This window comes from Pagrus pagrus (assembly GCF_965226575.1).
Source record: "Pagrus pagrus genome assembly, chromosome: 4".
NCBI classification, from domain to species: Eukaryota; Metazoa; Chordata; class Actinopteri; order Spariformes; family Sparidae; genus Pagrus; species Pagrus pagrus.
Window position 1 is genome coordinate 12,985,256 of NC_140188.1, and position 25,720 is coordinate 13,010,975.

At 43.3% G+C, this 25,720-nt stretch overlaps 1 protein-coding gene across 9 annotated transcripts in view; it reads right to left on the reverse strand.

The window, feature by feature from the left end:
* Window positions 1–25,720, reverse strand: part of LOC311256378 (muscleblind-like protein 1) — a 153,869-nt gene that overhangs the window by 70,003 nt on the left and 58,146 nt on the right. For 3 of the 9 annotated variants that reach the window (XM_084351382.1, XM_084351381.1, XM_084351377.1), the window contains exon 2: window positions 8,753–9,176. The exons of 2 other annotated variants lie outside the window; for them this stretch is intronic. Coding sequence is in view for 1 of the 7 variants with exons in the window: in XM_084351383.1 (XP_084207509.1) it covers window positions 2,285–2,305 (21 nt within the window). In the remaining 6 variants the exon portion in view is untranslated. Of the gene's footprint in view, window positions 1–2,284; window positions 2,398–6,479; window positions 6,633–8,752; window positions 9,177–25,720 lie in introns of those variants that run through there. 4 more of the 9 variants (XM_084351385.1, XM_084351380.1, XM_084351378.1 and 1 more) reach the window with 4 other exon arrangements.

Genomic DNA, 25,720 nt, shown 5'->3' on the forward strand with positions numbered 1-25,720 from the left:
GACGCAGTGTCTGTTGCAGCATCAGTTGGTAAATCATAAACTCACATGAGACGAGTCGTTCTGCTCCAAAAATAAACGGGTAAATAAAAAACTCGCACGGTGTTCCCTCTAACGTACATATTAATTGCCAGGCCACCAGCAGATTTCCATCAACACTTAAACAACGTGACGCTCTCTATTCCCAAAGTTAAGTTCTTGTTCTAATTTTTTATGATATTAAGCTGCAATAAAGTTTTGTAACTTAAGTTTTTCAATGGCAAACCACCGCAAGGCTTTTATTGTGAGAGGCAGAATGAGTTAAGATTTTTTAGCCCTGACCTTCCAACTCGCCGATGTTTTTTGGAGATCTCCGACAAAAAAAGCCTCCAGATCAGAGGTGAATCGGCAACCGTTCCCATAATGGAAGATGGTGCGCATGATCTGCTCGGAGACACGACCCAGGAGCTAGGGGACAGCTCGCCGATGTGTTGTCAATGTCTGCTACGTGGTTGAGTTGCAGAAGATGGGTCAAGGAGTGAGGAACGACCTACAGCGGATCTCTTCATTCTCTTCCTTGTTTTCTCGCTCCAGATGAGTACTGCGTCATTCCTGCGTCACGTTTGCATGTGTGATCTTGTAATGTGCCATCCCCTGTTGCTAATCTGTCGTGCAGTGTGCAAACCACAACAACTCCAAGACTTCTGATCACAAGACAGAAAGTTGTGAAGGGTGAACACCACGGTGACCTGAAGACTAGTCCTCTTTGGTGCGTGCTTACCATGCTGCTATTGGCTGGGGGCTACACACTCACTGCCCGAAGGCTGATGCCTCAAACATCCCGAACACAGAGATACGGACGCTACCTGCAAAGCATTACTTTTGTATGAGTTTATTCCTTTTTTTTAAGGGAAATCACACTCATTCTGCCTTTAAGTATGTAGCTAAAAAAGTCTAGTCATTAATGTAAACAACTGTGCTAACTGTCTTGTCTGTTAAGTTTTAAACACTGCAAACGAGAAACGATTAAAAGAAGATGAAGCTACATAAAACTCACTGGACGACGAACTGAACCTCCAACGTGTCATCAGAGCAGGTGACACCTTTAACTCCCTGCACGGTGCGGGTGTCCAAGCCGTGCGGAAATGTGGCAAATGAGCTGTGCATGTTGAGAAGATTAATTGAAAAAGCGTTTAGACCCTGAAGCTAATGCATTCCAGGCACTTTCAATCTGTTTCAGTAATTAAGCTTTTAAAGCAAAGCAAACAAACGTGTTCTTAAATCCTGCTTATACTGAAAATTCAAAATGAAGCTGTCTGTTGTGCTCTGTTTATTTTGTTATTTTCTTTACAGCGGTATATAAATCCATCATGTAGCTGAACTCCATCCATTTAAATCACTCAAATTCAGATGTTTTTGGGGGGTGGGGGGGATTGGTACACAAACTTTACTTTACATCCAAATTATGCTCACTTTTTTGGCCTTTGTACAACATACAAAAATCTATGATGATTTTTCAGAGTGTGTGTGTGTGTGTGCATGTGTGTGTGTGTCAGTGTGGTTCAGACTGGTACAGACGGCCTGAGCAATGCTGGAGTGTAATCATTTCCTGAGGGCAGCCGTAGTGTAAACACCAGTAGTCCAGTCATTATACAGGAGGAGTGTACAGTGGGGTTGTTCGTATGTGTGTTTTTTGAGTGTGTCTGTCTGTGTGTGTGTGTTTTCATTCATTCATCCATAAGCGTGAGTGCACATTTAGCTTTAGTGTTAACAGTAGGAGTCACACAACAACAGGGATTTCAGTGTAGTCCAAGAGAGAAAGAGAGAGACAGAGTGCAGTCTGCCAGGAACGGGAATGTGTGTCACTGTGTGCACGTTTTTTTTTTTGCGTGTGCGTGAGTGAGAGTGTTTGTGTGTGTGTGTGTGTGTGTGTGTGTTAACTACTCTGCGGAACATTAAACACTAACGTTACCCATTCTTCTGTCCGCTCAGCTCTTTTCCACATTAAAAAAAAAAAAAAAAACGTCCCGCCTCAAACTGCCACACATTAGCAGTCGAGCACGGTGGCCATCTGCATATGTACACACACGCGCACGCACGCGCACACACACGCCCACTCGCAAACATGCATATAACTCAACTCAAACACACATCAACACATCACGCTCAACATCCAGATGGTGAATAAAATAAAGCGATAAATGCCAGAGAAATGTGCGCAGGGACAACTTAGTCTAAACAAATGAACACACACACACACACACACACACACACACACACACTCACACAGTAAACAGCAAAGACTTACTGTATCTCTGCACGGACTCATCTGACTGCTGCTGAGGGGAGAGCGGAAAGTGAAAACCTCATGCTTGCTTCGCGGCACTCCTCTCTTTCACTCCCTCTGTCACAGCCCCCTCCCTCTTTCCTTCGCTTCTCTCCCTCCCCTGCCTCTTTTCCTTCCTCCTCCTCCTCCTCCTCCTCCTCCTCTTCCTCCTTCCCTCCCTGTCCTTCACTCCCTCGCTCCTTCTCTTCTCTCTCCCTCCTTCCCACTTGGCAGAGCCCTACTGTATTCAGATACGCCAGGCTCCATATAAGGCTGCACAGCTAAACATGTCACACATAATTTATCCACAGCGGGCTGCGAGTTCACCTTTCACAGCTCGCGCTTGGATCGTACGCGAAAGAGGGAGGAGAGGAGAGGAAGGGAGGGGGTGAACTTAACTCAGACAAACTTCTACTGTCAACAGCCACGTTCCCACAATTTCACACTGCCCGAGAGAGTGTGTGAGTGCGCGCACGACTGCGTGCATGCGCGTATGTTAACAAATGCTGGCAATCAGACCGTGAAAACGCTACCGGAGAACCAAAAATGCAATTCACCTGCACTGTTCCAACACCTCCCTCTCCCTTTCTTTTCTCCCCCTTCGCAGTCTCTCCACCATCTGTATCTGCAGGCTGTAAATCTCATACAGATGCTGTTTGTGAGACCTGTCCACCTGCACACACACACACACACACACACACACACACCCCTCCCCACCCAACTCCACCTCCCTGTGCTCTCCTTATCTGCGCTTGCTGCCTTTATAAAACATGACTGACAGCAACAGTAGAGAGAAGAGAGAGAGGAGGATTTAAATAAAAAGGGTTAAACAGAGTCAGAGAAAGAGAGAAAGAGAGAGAGAGAGAGAGAGAGAGAGAGTGAGAGGAGGAGTTCATTTTGTTTTGTGATTGAAACAGGGAGATGCGGCGAGTGAGAGTGCGAGCAGAGCGAGATAAAAATAATATGTCAACAAATAAGACGCCATGCGGAGCGCTGTCTAGTTGCGGCCGATCGAATCAGGCGCCGTTCCCTCTGATGATGTGTCAGGGCTTTTCTCTTTTTTTTTTCTTTTGCACAATCGATGGCTTTAAAAATACATGCCTGCTGACCTCTCCTCTACTTCCTCTGGTTGAGTTCCTTTCAACTCACAGCCTCTGTGTTGCACTTGAAGACAAAAAAAAGAAAATGCGGCATGTGAGGAGCAGTTGTGGCTGGAGACGAAAAGAAGAAGGAAGAGGCAGAGGACGGAGAGAGAGAGAGAGAGAGAGAGAGAGAGAGAGAGAGAGAGAGAGACGGGGAGATTGGGAACAATAATAGCTGCACTTGAGTAGCAGTGCTAGCTGGTAGCTTTTCTCCTCCCTCCTCCACAGCTTCAGTCCACTCACAGGACAGCAAGAGTCACAGCTCTGTTGCCATGGTGTCTAACTCCATCAAACACTACGTCAGGTGCTTGTGTGTCTGTGTGAGCATGTGTGAGTGCGTGGTGTTGTGTGTTTTGCGGAGGTGTGTGTGTGTATGTGTCGGGTGGGTGTAACCAAGTGACTCAGAGCCACATCGCTGACTTGTGGCCGCAATATATCAGGGTGTTTGGAATTTATCACTGTATTGGCTTGTGTGTGCATAGGTGTGTGTGTGTGTGTGTGTGTGTAAGAGTGTAAGGGAAAGGTGTTGATTGAACAGCAGCCTGCAGCCTGCCCTCAAAAGCACCTATGATGGATCTGTGCTGCTCTAAGTGTTAATGTTTAGCTCCAGCTTCTATAAATATTTATCAATTCGTTCATAGAGTCAAAGCGACGCACTACAGACGCTTGAAATATGGAATTTTGATTTCAGAGCTGGCAAGTCACCGACTCGTTCCCAAAAAAGGTCCTGCAGTTGTTTTCCAGGATGACACTGACTTGGGGACACGATGCAGTGTTCTCCAAGTGTCTCCGAGCAGGTTGTATTGTGATGATCCAGAATGCAGATGGAGTCTAAAACTACAGGAAGTGAGAGTATTTTTCTCTGGAAAAAAGCTTCCTCTGAAGAGTTACGCTCTGTCAGGAAATATTTGTTTTTATTTGCCTCGCTCACAGCACATACTGGAGGTCAGCTTCAGATTTTCTTGCTCATGGACCTTCAATAGCTCAACAGCTTTCAAAGAAATGCCACACAACATCCACTTCTGTAGTAGCAGTAAAAGATATTTTACCTATGCAAAACTAGCAATATCACAATGTGGAAATACTCCATTACGAGCAGAAATGTTTTTGGCTACTTGGCAGCAGTGAAAACAAGCTGTAAACATAACATTGACACGTGATCACCCTATAAAGTTGTTATGGTGAACTTGGTTGCAAATTTACACATCCAGCAGAGTTGGAATTATATTCCTGTGAATTTGGAGTAGTATTTCTGGTGACCTGGCAAATAAAAGTCAATTTTTTACTCCCCTTTTACATCTGATTTGGTGTCCACCACCCCCTGAGTAAAATATCTGGCTCTTTAGCTGCCAAATGCGGCATTATGTTCACCAGCCAGCAACAAACTTCTGTCTGTCTGCCCTTTTGTGCGAGATCGATTGGACCAAATTTTATTTATTTATTTTTCTAATTATTTTTGGGTGCTTTTTTTTCTTTTAATTGACAGGACAGCTGAAGCGGTGTTAGAAAAGTGGGAAGAGGGGCTGGCAATGAAATGCAGCAAAGGGCCACAGGTCGGGTTCGTACCCCTTGGGCACACGCTCTACCAACTGAACTACTAGGGCACTCCCTAAATTGATTTTCAGAGCTATTTCACAAGAAAAACTGCTGAAAGTGGTGCTGATGAGAGCAGTGAGAGGGAACTAACGCAGTAAAGTTGCGGCCAGAAAAACAAAAACAATGAACCAAAAGTTGTTAAAAAATGTTCTGTGATGGCTTCAAATGGGGTCATTACGTTACCAGCTTTCAAGCTTGCAAAATTGCCTTATTTCCAACTTATGGAAACAGTACAAAAATAGTTTGAAAACCTAAAAAAACAGCAGAAAAAAAGCAAAATATGGCTCGATACAGCTTGTCCAGGCGTAATCCAAGTCTTCAAAATATACTTTGGATCTCGAGGCTTCAAGACAATTGGATTATGCCATTTGGAGCCGTTTTAGGTTTTAAAACAAGTCCCCTTCTACTTCAGTTGTTTGGGATAACACTGCAATGCTCTTTTGCTGTGAAGCTCCAGAGATGTTTTGTGGACTATGAAACTTCACCTGCCTATCCATCGGCATGGGGGTGATAGACAATGATTGCAAAGTTCATCTTTAGGTGAACTTGTCCCACTTAACCACCATGTCATAACCAAGGGTTGACAAGTTCTTTTTAAAGGTAGCAATAGCACCTGTGACTAAGTATTGAGTACAGCAAAAAGTACCAACTATGGAGGCAGTGTGGTCTCTGTCAGTGTCCAAGTATATTATTAAATATATTATATCATTGGAGTATTATTTTTGCATTAACATATATGCAGCATTCTGATGTTGCAGCTGCCCATAACTGAGCGAATTCAAGCAAGATTACATACGGTTTTAATTTATTGTACAACAGGGCCTTCTATTTTAAATGCTCATTGTTTTAAAATATGAATCTGCAAAGCGCTGGTTCCCCCGAGACATAGTCAAGCAGAAGTGCAAAGTAGTATAAAATGGAAATAACAAGTACTTCAGAATCATGCCTGAGTACAGTACTTGAGCATATGTACTTTCCACCGGCGGGCTTCTAGTCCAAAGGGAAAGACAGTGGCAGTGATGAAGAGACAAGGCACAGTGAAAGGTTCTGGACTTGCAGATAATTGCTGCAATTGCAGATAATTTAATGCACACTAAGGTTCCTGCTCACTGCTCTGCTGATGTCTGTGTACGCGGCAGAGAATTAAAAGGACTTTTGAGGCACTGCTTTCTCAGTCGAGCCAGTGTCCCTCACATCCTCCCTCGTTCTGATCATCAGACTGGGGCCACGGATATATGAACATGTGTCCCTTGTGTTCCAGATCATTAAAGACAGGAGTGAGGGCAGAGAAAAAAAATGGAGAAAGAGAACAAAGACAGGAGGAGCTAAAGTTGGAGGAGATCTGGATCCATATATCATCTTTGATCCACGCTGCTAAGCAAAGCCAGAGCTGGACCGAGAGCAAAAGAATATCTACTGGAGAACCTCAAGGATCTTACCAAATGGAAAATCCAGCAGGGCGACCCGGAGTGACTCCGTGAGGTTTTCAGCATTCAGAACAGACCTCTGCTCTATTGTTGAGTATCTAAGGTCAAATCATTAAACAGATGATCTTCAAACAACAGGAGCTATTTCTGGATGTTGAAACCACATGACCTTGCAGAACCTCTGTGTCTTTCTTCTTCTTCTTCGACTGAACAGCTCTGAGTTCTGGTACCAACATATTCTGGGGGCTCCAAGGGGAAAAAATGTTTGAGTCTGTCAACACAGAGATCTATAACAGAGCAGTGGTTGGATATATATGAATTAGCATTGTTCAAAAGCCTCCAAATACAGAAACTCACCACTGAAATAACTGTGGTATGAACTCTCCTGCTTATAACTAGAGACAGACATACATCCCTCTGCTTCTCCTTCCTTCTCTTACTTACAGTATCTCTCAGCTTCATCTAAAACACACTCTCAAGAACACCATATATACCCAGAGGACTACAGTATACATACATGTATATACCTTCAACAGGCGGCTTCAAGTCTCCCGAACACCAACGCTGAATTATTACTGTGCGTGGGCAGAGGTATAGATGCCACTGTCACATAGGTGTCTGGTGGATAATTCTATCAGGCGACAACACAGATAGTGAAAGAGGGGGGGGCCTTAATGAAAGGAGCCATAAGAATAATAAAAAAAGAGGAGCTTCTCCATTTTGTGTTTTGACAGGTGGATTTCTGCAGGGGAAGTGCAGATAGAAGCTGTGCTCTGTCAGAGCTAAATGGAGACAAACTGAATATTCAAAAGATTTTTTTTTTTTTTCTTTTTGTCTGATCTGCATTATGGCTTTTTTGCATTTTATATCCCGAGCCGCAAAAGCTCTTTGCATAGTCTGTTACAGGGCTTCTGCATAAACAACTTCCCACATCCACATAATAAACCCTGTCAGAAGGTGCAAGACCCACAAGTAAAACAGGCCCAAAGCTCCTGTGAGACTTTAAGGGTAATATAAATAAAATTACCCTGAGCTGTGTAATATTAAGATAACACAACCCCGTGTTATTTAGTTGTTTTCTTTTCCTCAGGGATCTCTATGACTGACATTCAAATTATATCCAAATGGAATAAAGGTTTTAACTTAGACTCTCACTCTGTGTGCTCGTGTTGACCTTCTGTTGTGTCTCCACATGACAGCGTTGAAACACCATTTCACAATGAGGTCCCAGGGTGGAGGAGTGAAATTTCCCATTCAAGTCTTAGGGCAGTAAAGTTTAAGAGTCCCTGCCCTGAGCTGCTGCAATCGTGCTTTCCAGCCTGTCTGTGTCTCTGGTGCAACAGATATGGTCACAAGCCTCAGTGGCCGTTAAACCACCAAATGACCCGTAATGGAGAAGCCACGTTTTTACCCGCCAATCAGCTCACACAACGTCTCTTCTAGACACAAAAACAAGCTTAGGTTATTTAAGTAGTTTAAGTCTCATGGGACAAACATCCCAGTATATTCATACTTAATTACTAAGAGCTTTGGAAGTTTAATCCTCATCATTGGTCATCGACATGAAAGTGTCACTTAAAATGCATCACTGTGTCGTGAGTTGTTTCTGACTGATCAGGCTTATATTTTAAATCGCACAATTTGCTTCACTACAGCGTTACATGAAGCATATCAGTCAAAATCATGCAACATTAACTCGCAATTAAACCTTTAAAATCAAACCTCCCTCATTCCTGTTATAATCTCTAACTATTCTATAACATGAATATTGTGGACCTGTGCCTGATGTACTGAAAAAGGTAAACAGGCTTCTCAGAATGACAAAAAGATTACTGTGCTGTTTCCTGAAAGTTACAGTGTGCACCAGCTCTCCCGCTTGCAAAAACCTGCCCAGAATATTCAAATTAGCTACAGTTGAACCGTATCTGCAAGCTGGAAGCAAAAAAAACATGCAAAAAGAAAGAACAAAGCCAGCGGCAGACATAAACTAACAGATATTTCCCATGCTTATCAGCCATTTATAATCTCTTCAGGAAATACCCTAAAAAAAAAATTCCCACACTTCTTACTTGGAAAGTACAAAAAAAAATACAACAGCAGCATCACCAGCAACAGGCAGGGAAGTTGTCGGATTCATAACATGTCAAATATTAATGACACCCTGTCGTCTCTATAGAGCAACTCTCCCTGCTCCTCCTCTCAAGAGGCAGCAACAGACAGACGGATGAACACATCATCCTGTAAACCCAGTCCCTGTCCGCACGGTCAGAGAAAAGCCGTCTTACCTGCCTGGTCGTCTGTGTGTTTCTCCCGCACTCGGTCTGGGTGTACGAGGTGTGTGTGCGCTCACACACAATCCCTCCGAACAGGAACTGATGAATCTGCACGACTTCAGCCCTGCAGCGTGCAGTGCATTATGGGGTTTCAGTCTCTCTCTCCCTCTCTCTCTCTGTCTCTGTTTCTCTCTCTCTCTCTCTCTCTTCCTCTCTCCGTTGGCACAGTGTTAGAGGGGGATGTCCTCGCCTCCTGTCTGGAGAGAGGAGGGTGAACTCACACACGCGCTGTGTCCTCACACGCGCATACACACAATGCAGAAGAAGCCTCATGATGACAACCGCCGCGGCTCCGGTTGCCCTGGCAACAGCATCCCCCCCTCCTTCCCCTCTCTTTCTCGCTCTTGTAGCTCTTCATGCTCTCCATCAGTGTACTCTGTTTAAATGGTGAAAAAGAGTGGAACAAAAAAAACAAAACAACATTTCACAAACTGCACTCATTCTACTCGCCTCCACTTCCTCTATTTAACGTTTACTTTGAGCCTGAGCTAACCAGCTAACAGCTTAGAGGAGCGACTCTTGTGGTCATGTGATCACTAACTGTTGCTTCTGCCTTCTGAGATAAAGAGAGGGTGGTGTGTAGAGACAGACTCAGATACAGTGTGTCTGTGTGGACGCACATGCCTTTCTGTGCATGCTTCTGTGCATGCTTCTGTGTGTGTGTGTGTGTGTGTGTGTGTGTGTGTGTGTGTGTGTGTGTGTGTGTGTGTGCGTGGGTTGATGTGGTGGTTCCTGGAAGCAGGCTATAGTTCCTGTTTGTGGTTTCTTTCCTTTTCTTCATTGCTCCTGCCAGTGCACTGAGGCCTGCAGCCTTTTGATAACACACATTTCAGTCACATTACCAACAAGGGAAGTACAACCGGACTGACCAATCAAATAAATGGGTTGTGTGTGTGGAGGCAGATAGATTCACAGAAAGACTGACTGTGCCCTCAGGTGTAATTATTTTAATTTGTCATCATTATTCACCTTGCTGGAGGTTGGTTTTAACTGTTACATAGTGGGCTGATTCAGAATGATAACAGATCAAGAAATGGAGGAAGAAAAAGTACAGAGAGACAAGATAGAGACCGGGTAAGAGCTGTAAAGGAGACAGAATGATGGTGATGTAGAAAAGGAGACGAGACCTCCTCTCCACTGTCTTTCATGGCTGCAGAGTGGGTGGCTGTCCTTCAGGGCCTGTAAATCAGCAGCTCACAGCTGAGTCCTGCAGCGCAACCATGGCACTGGTAACCCCTGACGCTCAATCTTTCAACATCTCCCGCAGCTGTCATCCCTCTCTCTTCCTCTCTGTGTCTTGGTCGTGCAACACCCAACCCCACCCAACAAGTATCTTCTTGTCTACATGTCTATTGCACGTCCATATCCAGATGGTTTCTGAATCCTAGGTTGAATTGCTACTTTTATTGAGTACCGTTCTTATTGTTTTATTTATTTGCCTTATTGTCAATTCATAAACCTTTACCTTTTAACATTGTTGATTTTTACTTAACATGCATTTTACCTTTATTGCTATCTCCTAGTTTTCTCTGAAGATTTTAGTTATTTACCACCTTGTTTCTTTGATGATTTCAGTTGTTTTCCTCTTAGTTTTCTTTGATGATTTTAGTTGTTTACCTCCTTGTTTCTTTGATGATTTTAGTTGTTTACCCTTCTTGTTTCTTTGATGATTTCAGTTGTTTACCTCTTAGTTTTCCTTGATGATTGTAATTGTTCACCTCCTAGTTCCATGATTTTTGTTGTGTACCTTCAAGCTTTCTTCTTTCTCTGTTTGCTTATTCTATGCCTCTGCCTTGGCACCTTTGCATTTAAATAAGTAAAAATGAAATTAAATGAAGGATGAGCAATACCGCAATGCCGCTGCAGCAAGAAAGAACCAGAGAACTCAGACCAGTAAAGAAAAAAAAACTACATCTCCCACAGTTCAGTTCTCTGTCTTTCTAGTAGCCATGGGAACAGGTAGGAACTGGGATTCACTGCACATTGATTGTTGAAATTCTTGCGAGGATGATTTAATCAGCGAGCCTGGCAAAGGAAGGGAAAGGGAGCAGAGTACGGTATAGACGAGGTGGGAGGCAACAGATGGTAACAAGTGTGAATGTGCGAGGATACGTGCGCATCTTTGTCCATGCCGGTTGCCCATTCATATTAGCTGCTCTAGTTTATTCTTTAGGTCTGCGGAGAATGTGCCACTGCCTCTCGAAGGAGAATATATCTGAATATGGCGGCATTATCCCCGAACACTCATGCTCTGTGTAATGAAGGGTCCTCAAGTTTGAGGGACACTGAATAACCTGCTCAGATTTGAAAGCCGGGGTGATTAGTCTGCTCTTTGGGACTAATGGCGGCAGCAGGTGTCCACAGGCTGCGTGTGCCACATCTATTCATTAGAGACATTAACACTAACCACTGGCACACATACACACACACAGAGCTCACTGCTCATTGGAACTATTCATTAACAACATCGCAGCCCCCCTTAAGCGTAATGACCATTGATTAGGCTTCTGCATAATGATGGTGGTGGAACTGCTGCTGTAATTATTACAACCCTCAGACTTCTGTTCACCTGGGTTTGAATTTTTTAGACCATTCCTGTATTGTAGGTATTGTGTCTCCTTGTAATGTGTAGTCCTACATTCTGGATTGTGTGTGTATGTTACAAGAGTGTAAGTCTTGAGTCATATCCACATTATATCAGGAAAAAAAACTAGGCGGGTAACTAACCTATTGGTAAATATTTATATGCAAATATTTGCAAATGTTATCACATCAATCTGTTCTGATTACAGAGCATGATCTCTAAATTATTAAAATGCTTAATCAACAGAGAAATGCATCTAACCTGTGTTCAGAAACTGCCTTCAAATGAGCCGTCAGGATTTCCTTAAGGTTGCAATCCCCACAGGATGGCAGCGGTTAAAAAAACACCAGCGAAGGCGATGCTCAAATACGGTGAATGGTGCTTGCTCAGGTCTGTGGGGGCTAACCAATCAGAGTAGACTGGCCTTTTTGGAAGGGGGGTCTTAAAGAGAGTATGAGAAAAATAGAATAAAATAAAAATATATATATTTTTTAACATTAAAGCATGTTAACATAACCTTTACCTCACTTGGAACTTTGGCTTTTAACTGGCTTCACCTGCATGATATATTTTTTGGGTATCATTTCTGTTGAGGTTCCCAGCAAGCTGAGCTGATAATAACCTGTGGAGTCAAAAAACTGCAGACCATTGACTGGTCAGAGAGAATCATAACTAGAATCATCACCTGTGTGACATGGACATCCTGCACACCGCCAGCAAATTGGGACCGCAATTGTTACTGACTCTACCACACCCTGGTCACCTCTGTTTGAATTGTCTGGTCACGTCTGTTTGGTGGCAGATGAACAGATCTCAGCAGAAAGGGATGTGCATGTGTCATGTTGAAGATGATGTCAGGGTAATTGCACTTGGCGTCACTGTGACAAGAAGTCGAGCTGTGCCGAGCCACGCTTTACCAATGGGACACAACGTGATGCTGTTATGCTGCCCAATAAAATCTTTTTTGTTTGGTCTCTTTTGTTAGATTATTTATTATTATACAGGTATTTTCTGAAGAACTCTTTAATATTTTATCCCCCATCATTATTCTCAGCGCAACCACTAGCCTTTAGCAATTTGCTCTGCTTGCAAAGGTCAGAGCAGCTTGGGGTCATGGTTCAACAACTTTGGGCACAGTGTTTTTCTGAATATACTTCTGCATGCTTATTCCCAGCATCCACAATTATGGAGGCGGGACACAGAAAAGTTTTGAGGCATAATGTGAATACATCTTTTTAGAAAATGTGTTTTGTATTTTTATTTCTGTATTATGATCCTCTAACAGCTATTAGGGGATGCAAAGACTATTGGAATAGAAGGATAAATATGTATGACAGTATGACATAAGCAAAGGGAATGCTCTGCTGCAGTGGATATCATTAGTTTTCTGTTCATGATCTCACATAAGCAGATAGGTATTCTGAAAAGTCTGAAAGCTTCAGTTGAGGAATTTCCCATTATCTCATTTGGCTTGTGGACAAAATATTTCTCAAGGCTCCGCATGATGATGCAAGCACGGAAACTACATCACAAGTGTTTAACAGTGATCTCCTAAACAGCGTACATGCATGTCAAACCTTGGATCCTGCGTTTAATCTGTAAATAGCAGAACTACAGTGTTAAAGGCTAGACTTCCAGTGGCTGGTGTAAGTCTGAACAGACTTTTCAAATGCATCTGCATCTGACAGCTAAATAATATTTACCCATTTATTTTTAAACACATCTTCCCTCAGCTCCATCAGAGAGACAGGGTGGGGATGGGTGAGAGGTTCGATGTCTGTCTCTGTTATAATCAGTCTGTTCCCGCAGAGAGGGACTCACACCAAACAGAATGGGCAAGCATGGCAGTGTTGAATTCTTTCTAATATTCCTTCACATGCATCCCCTCCGTGTCATCTCAACAGGCCGTTGCAAAGTAATATTAGTAATGCATACTGCTATGCCCTGATCAAGGTTACATCACCTCTTTGTTCATGGTATGTGGACGGATATTAATAAAACATGTAATTTTGCTTAATCCATGCAGCAACCAATAAGAACACCATAACCTTTTAAAGGAAGAGGCCTGCACAAACAAGAATCCAGTAATCTGGTTGCTGCTGCGGCATGAATGCCAAAATGTTGTTGTCACCCTTAAATTAAAAGTTGTTGGCGTCTGTGGCTGAGAGACTCCCACCGCACAACACCAATGAAATGCCAAGTAGAGCTTCTGTAAGTCGTAGAAGCAAACAGCAACAACTCTCAAGAGTTTGGCAAGAGTCAGAACATGCTGATCAACAGAGAGTGTGGCAGTAACCCCTCCCAAATGAACAACACATACAAGAAAGCCCTTAATGTGAAGTTGGGAGTAAAATGAGTTCATTGAAATCATAATACCTTAGAAGAGCTCTCACTTTTGAAGGGTAAAATGTGGCCAGAATTTTAGTTAACAACGTTCAAAAAATGAACTGACACATCAAAAGAATGTGAAGAAACGTGTGTTGACGTTATGGCAAAGACGTCTATGTACTGTGTCGCAGAGATGTCTACTGAAGTTAGTGTGCTAACCAGCTAGCCCGCCAACCAGTCCTGTTTCATAATACCTCTTTGCACTGCAAGATAGTCAGATAGCCTCCTTAGTTTCAGCTGGAAGATATATGTAAATGGAAAGCTATCTTAGTGTAACAAATGAACAAACTGAACTTACAAGATGTCAACAAAGGAAATATTCTTACATCTATTTTCCTACCAAACAGAAAAACACAATTGCACACCCTCTGAATTCAGGTTTCTCTCTTTTACGAACTACTTTTACTACTAAAGCGATTTTAATTGCCTTGTTAACACATCATGAAACACACATTCAAACTCAAAATAGTAAACAAAATAAAACTCACCAAAGCAGTCTTGGTTTGTCTTGTCTGTGAAAGTATTCTGACTCCAGACGCTGTTTTTGCCACATGCTGATGCTAATTTAACTTGCTGTCTTTATTCTCCTGTTGTGAAGCCTCTCCTGTCCCTGCCTGCCGTGTTTTCTCATCCACAGTCATAGTCCTGGTCAGAGCCGCTGTAAATCACCTCCATACTTAGCCCCTGTCTTCAAACTGAGCTCCACTGGTCATGGAGACATTTTCAGTCCCGGTTCGGTGTCCCTGTGGTGATTTCCCTCTGACCCGAGATATCTGTCTAGGCAGGGTCACTGGCTCAAAAGCTAACAGAGCTAATTAACTAATGATAGCTAGCTACAGCCAAGGATGGCTAGCAGAGAGCAGCAGTTGTAGGGAACTCTGGTGCTACCCTCTTTGTTTTTGGAGCTACGTTTAAACTCTGGCCATATTTTCCAAGTTATACCTTTAACCTTACTTTTACCTAAAATGCCAAAGCTGACCATTATGATAAATTCATTTGGCTAGTGCATGTGTCCAATGCAAATTACAATACGTGCAATAAATGTCCTTAGAAATAAGAACTGGATATCCTACACAAACAATGTTTAGTGCTACAATACTAATGCTTTTTAGAGGTGAAGACCTACTGTAACAAGGTGTTTCCAGGTATAGTCTGGAACAAACTGGTCACCAGAATAAAATGGTGGTGTTGAACTTTAATGATAATAATAAATATGTTAAATGTATAAATGTTATATGTATCATATCAACATTTCTACAGTAAATGTCACATTATATTTGGACTACATATATGTTAGCTGACTTTGTTTTCAGACGGTAATGGTGGTGACATGACTGCAAGGCAAGAAGGCTGCCAAGAGAGCACTGTTCAAGAGTGCTTTTCAGCCAACATGAGCTTTTCCTGACCCTAATCCAGTGGTTTTTGAAAACCTAACCAGACCGTAAGCTCAGCAGTATCACAACGTAAATTGGACGGTTAAACAAAATGGAACGGAAAGTTTTAACATATCCATTTTTTGCTGAAACGTACAATGCCAACAATCATTCTGGCAATTGGGTTGTCTGAAAAAGTGGGTTTTCAACCTGGAGGACAGCCTTGACCCACGGTTTGGGTAACCAAACAGCAATGTAATGAAAAGGCTCTAAGTATAATAATTTGTTAACAATACAATCAGAATTGAGCATTCAATAGACATCATATTACACACATTTATTCCAGTTATAAACCATTCAATCAAATATGCTTTCCGTCCTCTGGCTGTCAGCTTGACAACCAGTTCAGCGCTGCTGCCCCTGACTGAGTTCCACAGATGAATGCCACTCTATTGTTGGGACAATAATGTGAAGTGTTGAAAAGTGTTGGAGAGAAAAAAAAATCCTTGTTAACGCCACTCAGAAGTGAATGGTGCAATGTAGCTGCAACCTTGTCTGTAGCAGTGTCTTGCAGGGGCGCATAATGCAACATATACTGTATGCTTACAGCCAAACCAGAGTGTATGCTATAGGTACAGACAGTTACCTAACGATGCAGAGAAAAGGGCTTGTACTGTGCATAGAAAGAGTTCAATATCTAGTTCAAAAACCTATGAATACAGATAATGAAATGAGCTAGAACACTTTGCATATGAATCTGCAGTGGGTCGGGCTCCGTACGTGGGAGAGATGTTGACATTTCTGATAACATAGGTTACTCTGGGGTTTGATCCAAATACCTGACCCTGCCTAGAGGAGAGTCAGAGTGCTGAGAAATAACACACACACACACACACACACACACACAGTCTGAAGCCCGCAGACATAAGCATGCATACACATGAAACAGGGTGGGGGTGAACAAATCTCAGCATATTGCCCTTGGTAACTTACTGTTGGTAAATATTCATAAGGACAATCTCTAGGCTCATCGCAGCTCGCAGAAAGACGTGTAAATGTGTGAGAAAAAGGGAAAAAGATACGTGGGGAGATAATGATTATGAGAGAGCGTGTTGGAGAAAGAGAACAGATGCTAAAACAGAGTGGCAGAAGGCCGAAGGATAACAGTGGAAAAACAGTATTGGCTTTACGAACAGTTTTGGTCGTTTTGACACAGAACCGAAATACTTAGGTTGTAGAGATAGACGTACTTTTTCAAACTACTTATGGTAGCTTATTAATGCATGACAAACACTCCACTGCACCATGTTTATGTGGAGATTAATAGCTGATTAGAGATGCGTGAACAAAACTATCAGAGGAACATTATGCAACATAACTGGATCAGTAGCTTCCTGAGCCAGAATCTGAAGCCCAGACGATAATAACACACTTAAACATAATTCTGAGTGTACATGACCCGTGTCTGCAGTGTGTACTTGTACTGCGTGCTGTAATTTGACTGGGAATATCAAACTGTTACTTTTGTTGCAATGGCAAAAACCTCACAGAATCACCTGCAGCAGCCCCCAGGCAATATGAAATCGAGATTTTGTGTTTGATTGGACAAACAAATGCCCTGTGAAATAATACCGTCTGTGCTGAATGTGAGTCCTCCACACTTTACATATCAATGAGGCCATGCGTTTTCACTGGATGAGGCGCATTGGTATTAAATGATTTAGAGCACTTCTTCTTCGTTTCTTATTGCTTAATTCAAAGTCAGAATGTCTTTCCCTGAAGGCGCAGCAGCTGGTTATAGACGCACAATTCTCAGAGCAGATCAACCCAGAAGGCCAGCTGCAGGGAAATCCTCGTGGCAGAGCAGATCACGTCCACTCTGTGCACCACAGAGACTATAACCCCCTCTTTGTTTCTCATGCGTTCTTCTACAAGGGTGATATATATTTATATATATAGCTACCTACCTTCTGAGAAAGACACTTTTTTTCTGTAAAAAAAACAAGATGCTGACCTTCTGAAACTCTGTCCCGCTGTCAGGGTTTGGATATTCTGCGTGTTGGATGGTGTACCTTATTATAGGTGGGAATTATTCTCATTTTTCGTCTGTATTGATCTCAAGCAATGTACACGCTGTACAGTATGCCTGCTACCTAATGCAAAGATATCCTCTGAGCTCTGTAATATCACTTACACTGACTGGAAGAGGACTAAACTTCCCGTATGAGTTCAGTCAACAATGTTCTGGGTATTTAAAACCACACATGACATGTCGCACGATATTTGAAGCAACATTATGCAACTATTTAACCTTAAAGTAACAGCTTCAAAACAATGTAATGGTACACTGACTTGTAATAGTAAGAATGGTGCCTCATTCATTCCTATGCGATGTCTGTTCTTTGGTGAGCATGTACGATTCCCCGTGAAAAGTAATGTAACGCTTTATTGCACTACGTCACACACCGCCAACCAGAGTTTGTCTGATGGACAGATAGCTTTACTTGTTGCTAAAATAACCATTAACGGCTGCTATCTGTAGCTGCCATTAGCTAGTTAGCTCAGTTAGCCTTGCAGCTTGCTGATTTAGCCCAGACCAGAGTGTTGGGATTTACACAGCTAGCACAGGAGCTTTGGACTGCCAAGGGGATGAGGTTTTTAGTCTTGGAGCGCTGAATGACAGCGTGGAGTGGCGTCGTAAGGAACACCAGAACTGGAACGCAATTTCCACCACGGGGATCAATAAAGTATCTCTGATTCTGATTCTGATTCTGAACCAGGCCAGTGGACAACAGAGCTGGGCTCAGCAGCCTCTACGCACATCTTGACAGAGGCAAAGAGACTAAAGAGGACGTTGATGGAGAAGGCTACGAGGAGAGAAAGAGAGTGACCGAGCAAAAGCCTGGTCAAAAGTAAATCTTGGACTGACTTTACTCATTGGCAAGGGCTTAGAGAAATACAAGGCTGCAAGACAGATGTCGACGTGGACTCCTTGCTGGACTGGTAATTATTTAGCTGGTTTGTCAAGTTATGTCTTGTGTTGCTGCACTTGCTTGACATCCGGCTGTGTTCGCAAAGTCGTGCACTTGCTGGTTTTAGATCATAAGTAATGCAATCATAACAAATGCATGTGTACAGCTGTCCATATTTACAACAGTGGTGTATAAATAAATTGCAGTCCGACACTGTGCCGGGTTGCCAAACCATAAAATATACCAATTCTTTCCAGACAGGCCACATGGATCAGCCCCCGGCTTCTGTATCAGATTTCAACTTTGGCCTTCTTGAAAAAATAATAATCACGACATCTATCTTCCCTTTAGCTAAAAATAAGTCTGTTTCTAAGAGGTGCTGGCCAGCTTAATAGACTAATTAACTCAAATCCCAGGAGGACTGTAACAGCCAAATGAAATTAAAAAACAGCTCACACAACACTTTGCATTAGAGCCAGTGACTTAGTATTTTTGTCGGTGCATAATAGTCTGCATGAATATCCCTTTTTTTAATCTCTCTCTCTTTTTCTCTCCAATACATGTACAAACATGCAAATCTCTGTCACACACACACTCCCCCAACGCAATGATTTTTCACTTTTCACGCCCTTTTCCCCTTTCCTTTTGAGACAGTAATCCCCAGCTGCAGCACTAATAGCATTAGCAGAGCATATCCAATCCCCTTAGTACCCCGACAGGGAGCACACGGCTCAGACCTACACTGAGACAGACACTCTGGGGGACTACACTACCCATACTGCCTTAGGAAATCCATGCACGTTACTCAGCTCATTATTGATTAAAGTAAACTAAAACAAACATTACATAAAGAGGAGAAAGACGTGCTGTGTATTTCCAATATTATCATAGAGACACTGCAGCTACAGCTGAGAGCTTCTGGTGGGTGGCTCGTGGAAAAGACAGCAGCAGACAGGATGAAGACGGTTATCTAGAGATAAACGCAAAACATTGTTTAACTTATTTTATCAGTCAGCTGGGTGTAAGTGAGCGACATGGAGAGATTTGTAGAGAAAATAAAAGAAAAACTGTTACAGACAACAGGAGCGTAAGATGTCTCTGGAGGGAGTGGGATTTAAATACACAGTATCAACCAAGTACGATAACAGAAACATATCAGATAATTACCCTACAGTGCGGGTAATAACAACGTGATCACAGCATTGATTTCTTATTGAAAGGCCTACAGCGTTGTACCCAAGCTAATCAGTGCTGCATAATGGCTCACTTGGTGTGAAATGTTTTAGTGTTACAATAGAAATCCAATGTGCAGCCATATCTTCCTGTAAATCATATGTTTTTTTTTCATTTGGTGTTGGCGTATCTGTAACTTGTACAAGGACTGTGCTGCCGTTACGTCACAAGCCAACCATGAGTTTAAGAAATGAAGAACCAAATGTGAAACGAGAGCTGAGAAACACTCGCTGATTAACTTGAAGAATCCTCTTTATTTTACCAATGTGATTTCTTATTTATTTGTAACTTATAGTAAATAGAGACAGTGGTAGTGAGTATGAGTAGTCAAGTACAAGTACAGTTACAATACTGAAATATTAAGCAATTACAAGTAAAACTACTGGTATTAAAATAATTATTTAATAAAACTGGCATTAAAAACATATTTTTAGTATTAGTTACTTTTTATCCGTTGATGTTTAATGCATTATCAATAGCAGACATTCAATCAAAGGGTCAGTTCAAATTGTACTCAAGACTTCAGAGTAACTTAGTAGATTACATGGTGCAATGTATACTTAAGTACAAGTAAAATTACAGACTTGACAAAAAATAAGACTACCTCCACCCCTGACTATACGAACCACTATTACTATAAATCTATGACGATGTGTGCGGCTTGCACACATTTATGCCTCACAGAGCAAATTATGAAAAATTATGAAAAACATATTCACGACCATTCAGACGGGTCTTTGTGTGTGTTTGGACGAGTAAACAACGTTAACATAATGTTAACATAATATTTCAGATTTGGGATTCACGGCGGCAGTCTGGTGTGTTTGGATGTTTGGAATGTGCTGCATTGTTCCTGAATTATTCATTTACACACAGCGCAGACAAACATTTGTATGTAAATGTGTTAAATGTGATGGACGGACGGATGGATACACAGACAGACAGACAGACAGACAGACAGAGAGATAGATAGATAGATAGATAGATAGATAGATAGATAGATAGATAGATAAGGACAGGACAAGGGTCTACGTGCAGTCGGCTCTGAATGGTCCGTTAGCCCCACAGTGCAAACAAACCCTGTTCCCAAACACAGCCTTCTAAGGCAGAGCGACACCAAGCCAGCCAGCAGAGGACTTGTCTTCCTTCCTCCCAGCCCCTGTTAGCCAGACCTGCCAACCACAACGCTTCTTGACTCCTTCTCCATCTCTCGCCTGTTACCCATTGCTCACAGTGAGTCACTCACTTGAAAACAGGCTGCAGTCTGCCACGGCATCGGCTTAAAAGTAATCATTGTACTATGCAGAGTCAATACTGTTTTCTTGTTTGTTTTTTTCCCCCCCCTTTTCCTGTGTGTGTGTGAGAGAGAGAGAGAGAGAGAGAAAAAGAGAAAATGGTGTAGACACAGGGAAGGAAGGAAGAAGCGACAAAGGAATGAAGGGGGAAGGAAGAAGAAAAAAAAACAGAAGCTGCGTTGTGTCAGGCCTAAGAATGAGCTGTAACCTAATGAGTCTAGATGAAAGCTGACTGTCTGAGCTAACTCAATTCTTTGCTCTGCTAGTCACAGTTCTTAGCTTTAATGATGTTTGCTCCAGACTACTGATGCCACAGCCAACGCTGGATTGCCTTTTTTTGGTCATATGTTTTTCCTGTGCGTGACGACCCCCGCCGCCGCTCGCATGTGTGAAATGTTGAACTTGGCTCGGGCCGCACATGGGCTGACATCACCCGCACTGTGCAGCAGACATCCGTTTAAGACGTGTTTACAGTGCTTAAACCACCGGCATGCCTCTATCCCCTGCTCGTGTAAACAAAGAATGTAGCTGACCATGTGCGCGCTAGTATGTGTGTGCAGTGTTTACACAAAACAGATAAAGATATATAACCAGAGCAGGAGGTACGACTGCAGTCCGCAGGGCTGTGGTCATACACAGAACAGGAACGCAGCGACACGAGGGCGAGGACGTTCCTGGGAGGTCTCTGCAAAGGGTATCAGAGAGTTTTGAGGGGCAAGGTGTCGTTAGTGTGTACACAGAGGTGAGGAGGAGGCACGATTCTTGCTCAGGAATGCTGTAAAGCTGTTTGTAGAGTCAGCAGGCCATTGAAGAAGCTTAGGTGTTGGAGCTCCGCCAAAGCAGTTATTGGAAAAATGAAGAAAGGAAAGAAAACGGGGGGAATGGGAATAAAAGAAAAGAATGGGATCCACAAAGAGAAATCTCAGCCGAGGAGTTTTACACTCTCCATAAGAATGCAGTCTCAGGTTAATGAAATCTGGGAAGCTCTCTTTAGAAACGTATCAAAGCCCTCCCTGCCCTGCTGCACCATTTCTACCATTTCCATCTCCACCGCAGAGTGCATTCATCCTCTTTGTTTCATGCTGCCTATCATCAGCACATCTGTTTCACACAGCACTGTAGTTCCTGATCCTTTTCTATCTATCCGAGCCATGTGTGCCTCCAGTACGTGAGTGAAAGAACATATACAGTACATTACACAAATTCTTCTCCCCCTCCCAGTAAGAGAGTGTGAAAAAAACATAAGGCCAATAATGCTGCGGTAATAAGACAGAACACAAACACACTCTGATAAAATACCAGATCATACAAATCAATAGAACAAAAGGGCGGCACAAGAATCATTTCTCAGTTTCTGTTTGAAAATAAAGATCAATTCTTAGCAACTCACTTGATATCTAAAGGTTTAAGGTTTTAGAAAGGAAATGAAGGCTGTTCCCTACCCTGGTATATATGGAATAGATGTCGCAGAGGTTAATTCGGGAGTCAGAACGGAGGTGCAATATAATCATGATGGTGTTGTCAGGGCGTTGATAGCAAAAGGCTAATGTGACAGCGGATGTGAAAGAAATCGTCCGATGTGACGGAGAAAGAGCAGAGGGAGCAAGTGGTGTAATAACTTCTGTATTGAAGTTGAGGACACACTGATGATCTATTGTAAAGATTGTCATCGACGGACTGACATTGGCAGCCTGACCTCAGGGACGGCATTGGTCGTAAGGCAAGCATTGTAAAAAACTTCATCTATAAACCATCAGGAAGTTTCTATCCTTTAAAATGTACTATGTGTGCACTCAAACGGTCGTGCCTGTGTATTGTATGTTCTGTATGTTATTATTTGCAGGGATTGATCCGTGGATCGGGATGGTGTGTGATGTCCAGGGTGATCACATGGTGACTTGGTGTGTCCAGGCAGTATCGCTCTCAAATCCCACTTCATCCACAGTCATGCCTGAGTGTAACATAACAATGTGAAGGCTTTTTCAGTGTGGGCTCTAATAAAGCTAGCAAAACTGAAACAAACCCTATTGTTGGTTTTACTTCACCTCAGATACAGCTTTGTATGTGTAGGCCTTTGATAGGCCTACTTTGTATAACAGTGATACAATGGAATGTGAAGGAGTTTGAAGTATCAAGGGATCTTGTTCATGAGTGAGGGTAAAATGGAGCGTGAGATGGGACAGGCAGATTGGTGCGCCATCAGCAGCAGTGCAGATGGCGTACCGGACCGTTGTGGTGAAGAGAGAGCTGAGCCGGAAGGCAAAGCTTTTCAAATTTACCAGTTGATCTACGCTCCGACCTCCAGCTATCGTCATGAGCTTTGGGTATTGACTGAAAGAATAAGTAAGATCATGGATACACGACGCCAAAATGAGATTCCTTATAAAGCTCATCCTAAGAGCCGGGGTGAGGAGCTCGGGCATCCGGAGGGAGCTCGGAAGAGAGCCGCTGCTCATTTGTGTCAGATAGAGCCAGCCGAGACGATTCAGCATCTGATTAGGATGCCTCTTGGGCGCCTGTCTTTGGAGGTTTTCAGGGCACGTTCAACTGGGAATAGACCCCATGGTAGACCTTGCTGGAGGAATTAAATATTTAATTGGCCTGGGAACGCCTCAGAATCCCCCAGGAGGAGCTGGAAAACATTGCCGCCTGGTGTACCCTGCTTAGCCTGCTGCCACCACAACCCAATCCCGGATATGCGGAAGACAATAGATGGGCAATTACTTCTGTGTACAAGTGTAACTGTAAGCTTTGTCACTGGACAATGACAAAAATAAAGCATTACACTTTATTCTGCTCTTAGTTGAAGGTTTTTCACCTCCAGGCGCTCAGAATACTCCTGCCAAAGGTGCTCCGAGCGTCAGAAATGCGAGGCACCGGTGGCACATAAGCCATTCCCCTAGCATAGGCAAGAATATGGAAAGAAAAGCAGAGGTATAAAATATTGGTGGGACAAGGTAGTGCTTTGAATTACGAAAGAAAACATAGGAACTGCGGCACAGAGAGAGCAGAGAATCTATGCAGGTTCATTTTAGATTTATCTCCATCTGAGCAAAAATCCAATTTAGATCCACCCCTCCTTGACCACATACCCATGCAGGCTCCCCTTCATGGTGCAGCATAACTCAAGGACAGTGAGTCAGCCAGTCAATACGGGCCTAATCTAATCCGTGGTGCTGAAACCTGAGCCACCGCGAGGCAAGCAGAGAGCTGTGATGTCACAGGGCGAGACCTCCGCCCCGTCTACCTGCTGAGAGAGGCGATGAGAGAGGGAGTGGGAGTGGAAACAGGAGCTGGGAGAGGGGAGAGACTGCTTCCCCTGGACCTGACACTGACGTTTTTTTTTTCCCTTGTCTGTGAGCAGCAGAGCAAGAAGTCGAGACATTAATATCATGCCACTCATAATCGCCACCTGGGGAGGAGTGTGGTGAGAAGAGGGCAGAGCGACTGACCAATGAGAAAGAACGGAGAAAGCAGAAGATGGAGAAAAGAAGATGAGGAAATATTGGATCAGGTGTTCGGATGTGAGGTCCGCCGCCACATGCACAAACACAGACACACAAGTATGCATACATTACAAACTGTACTTGACTTGTCACAGTATTTTTGTTGCAGATCTTTCCTCGTGAGAAAACAAACAGGATAAATCTTCTCGACCACGGAACAAACATTTAAATTCTTCGTGGCTCTGTTTCTCCGGTCCTGTGAGCCCATCCAAAAATGATCTGTCCTTATTTCCTCTCTTTATTTTCTTAAAACCAAGCAGACTGAGACGAATTCCTGTGGGTGTGTTATTTAGGAGAACTGTTGACCACTTTGGCAACGGCTGGCAAAGTAAGTCCTGTCCTTTGGTGCCAACATATACAAGACAGGAAGTGAAAGACCCCACAGAGAAACTCTTCATTCTCCGCATCGGACATTGAGACCTGATACACAAAGATATTAGAATTTGAGCCGTCAGGGTTTATTTACATTATTTTTTTGCCAACTCAGCTAACTCTCTTCTCAGTCTACCATTTTACATTTTATCTCCTGAAGTGTACAGTGAGAGAGATCCAAATTCTGCCACCGCTCACAGCATTGTTTTCCTGCGACCGCCTATTGCAAACTCTCTTTTCTTGACAGTGAAGACAGATTTCTACGACGTCCTCCACGGTGCTTTGAGAGTTCCCGGTCCCCTGACACCGTGTGACACCAATTAGGAGGCTGCGGATATGACAAGCCATTGGTCCAAACGCTGTAACTGACAAAAAAAACCTCTCTAGCTGTGCTTCTTTGTGTCTGATATTATAGTGAGAAGTGAGGGAGCAAAACGGAGACAAGTCAAGAGAATTACAATGATGAGGAAGAGGTGGGGGGGAGAAGAACCCTCACAGGAAGGGGGGAGAAAAAAGAAGAAGGAGGGGATTGAAGCTGAAAGGGAGTAAAGAACGGCTGATGTCAGTGTTGCAAAGGGAGGATTTATGCCGTCAGCCCACACTTGACTGTCAGCTGACAGAGCTGCCGATTCAGGCCTCGCAGAAAAGGAGCGACAAGAGCGCTGATGTGCTGTTAGAGTACCTGGAAATGTGAGATATAAAGAGCACTCTCCCCCTTGCTGTTTAGAGCCACGCACAGCGTTTTACAATCACCACGGAGGCTTACAAGACGCGCATTGTCTCCGCTAACCTTGCTTAACCATTACAATGTGTTTTACATAATATAACCTGTTTCATGGCTCCCAGGTTCCCCCACAGCAGCGGCATGATGTCATCAAGTCAAGACACAGAACAGGAGGGCCATTATTTTCTGTGCGGTGCGGTAATGTTCACATCTGTAAAACCTGGTGATGCCGGTAATGAAACAAGAGAAGACTTTGAAAAGGCCCCGAGGTGTGTGTAGAGTGAGCATGTGTGTGTGCGTGTGCGTGTGTGCATGGAAAACAACTCCTGTAAAAGGAAACGTACAACCGCCACCTGCCGAATGAATGATAGCGATTCACGAGAAGTGAGTATGACAATGACGCAACAGGCGACTCACACACAGATGCCGCTGTTCTGCATGCACCCCTGTGTGTCACACAGCTGCCAGTTTAA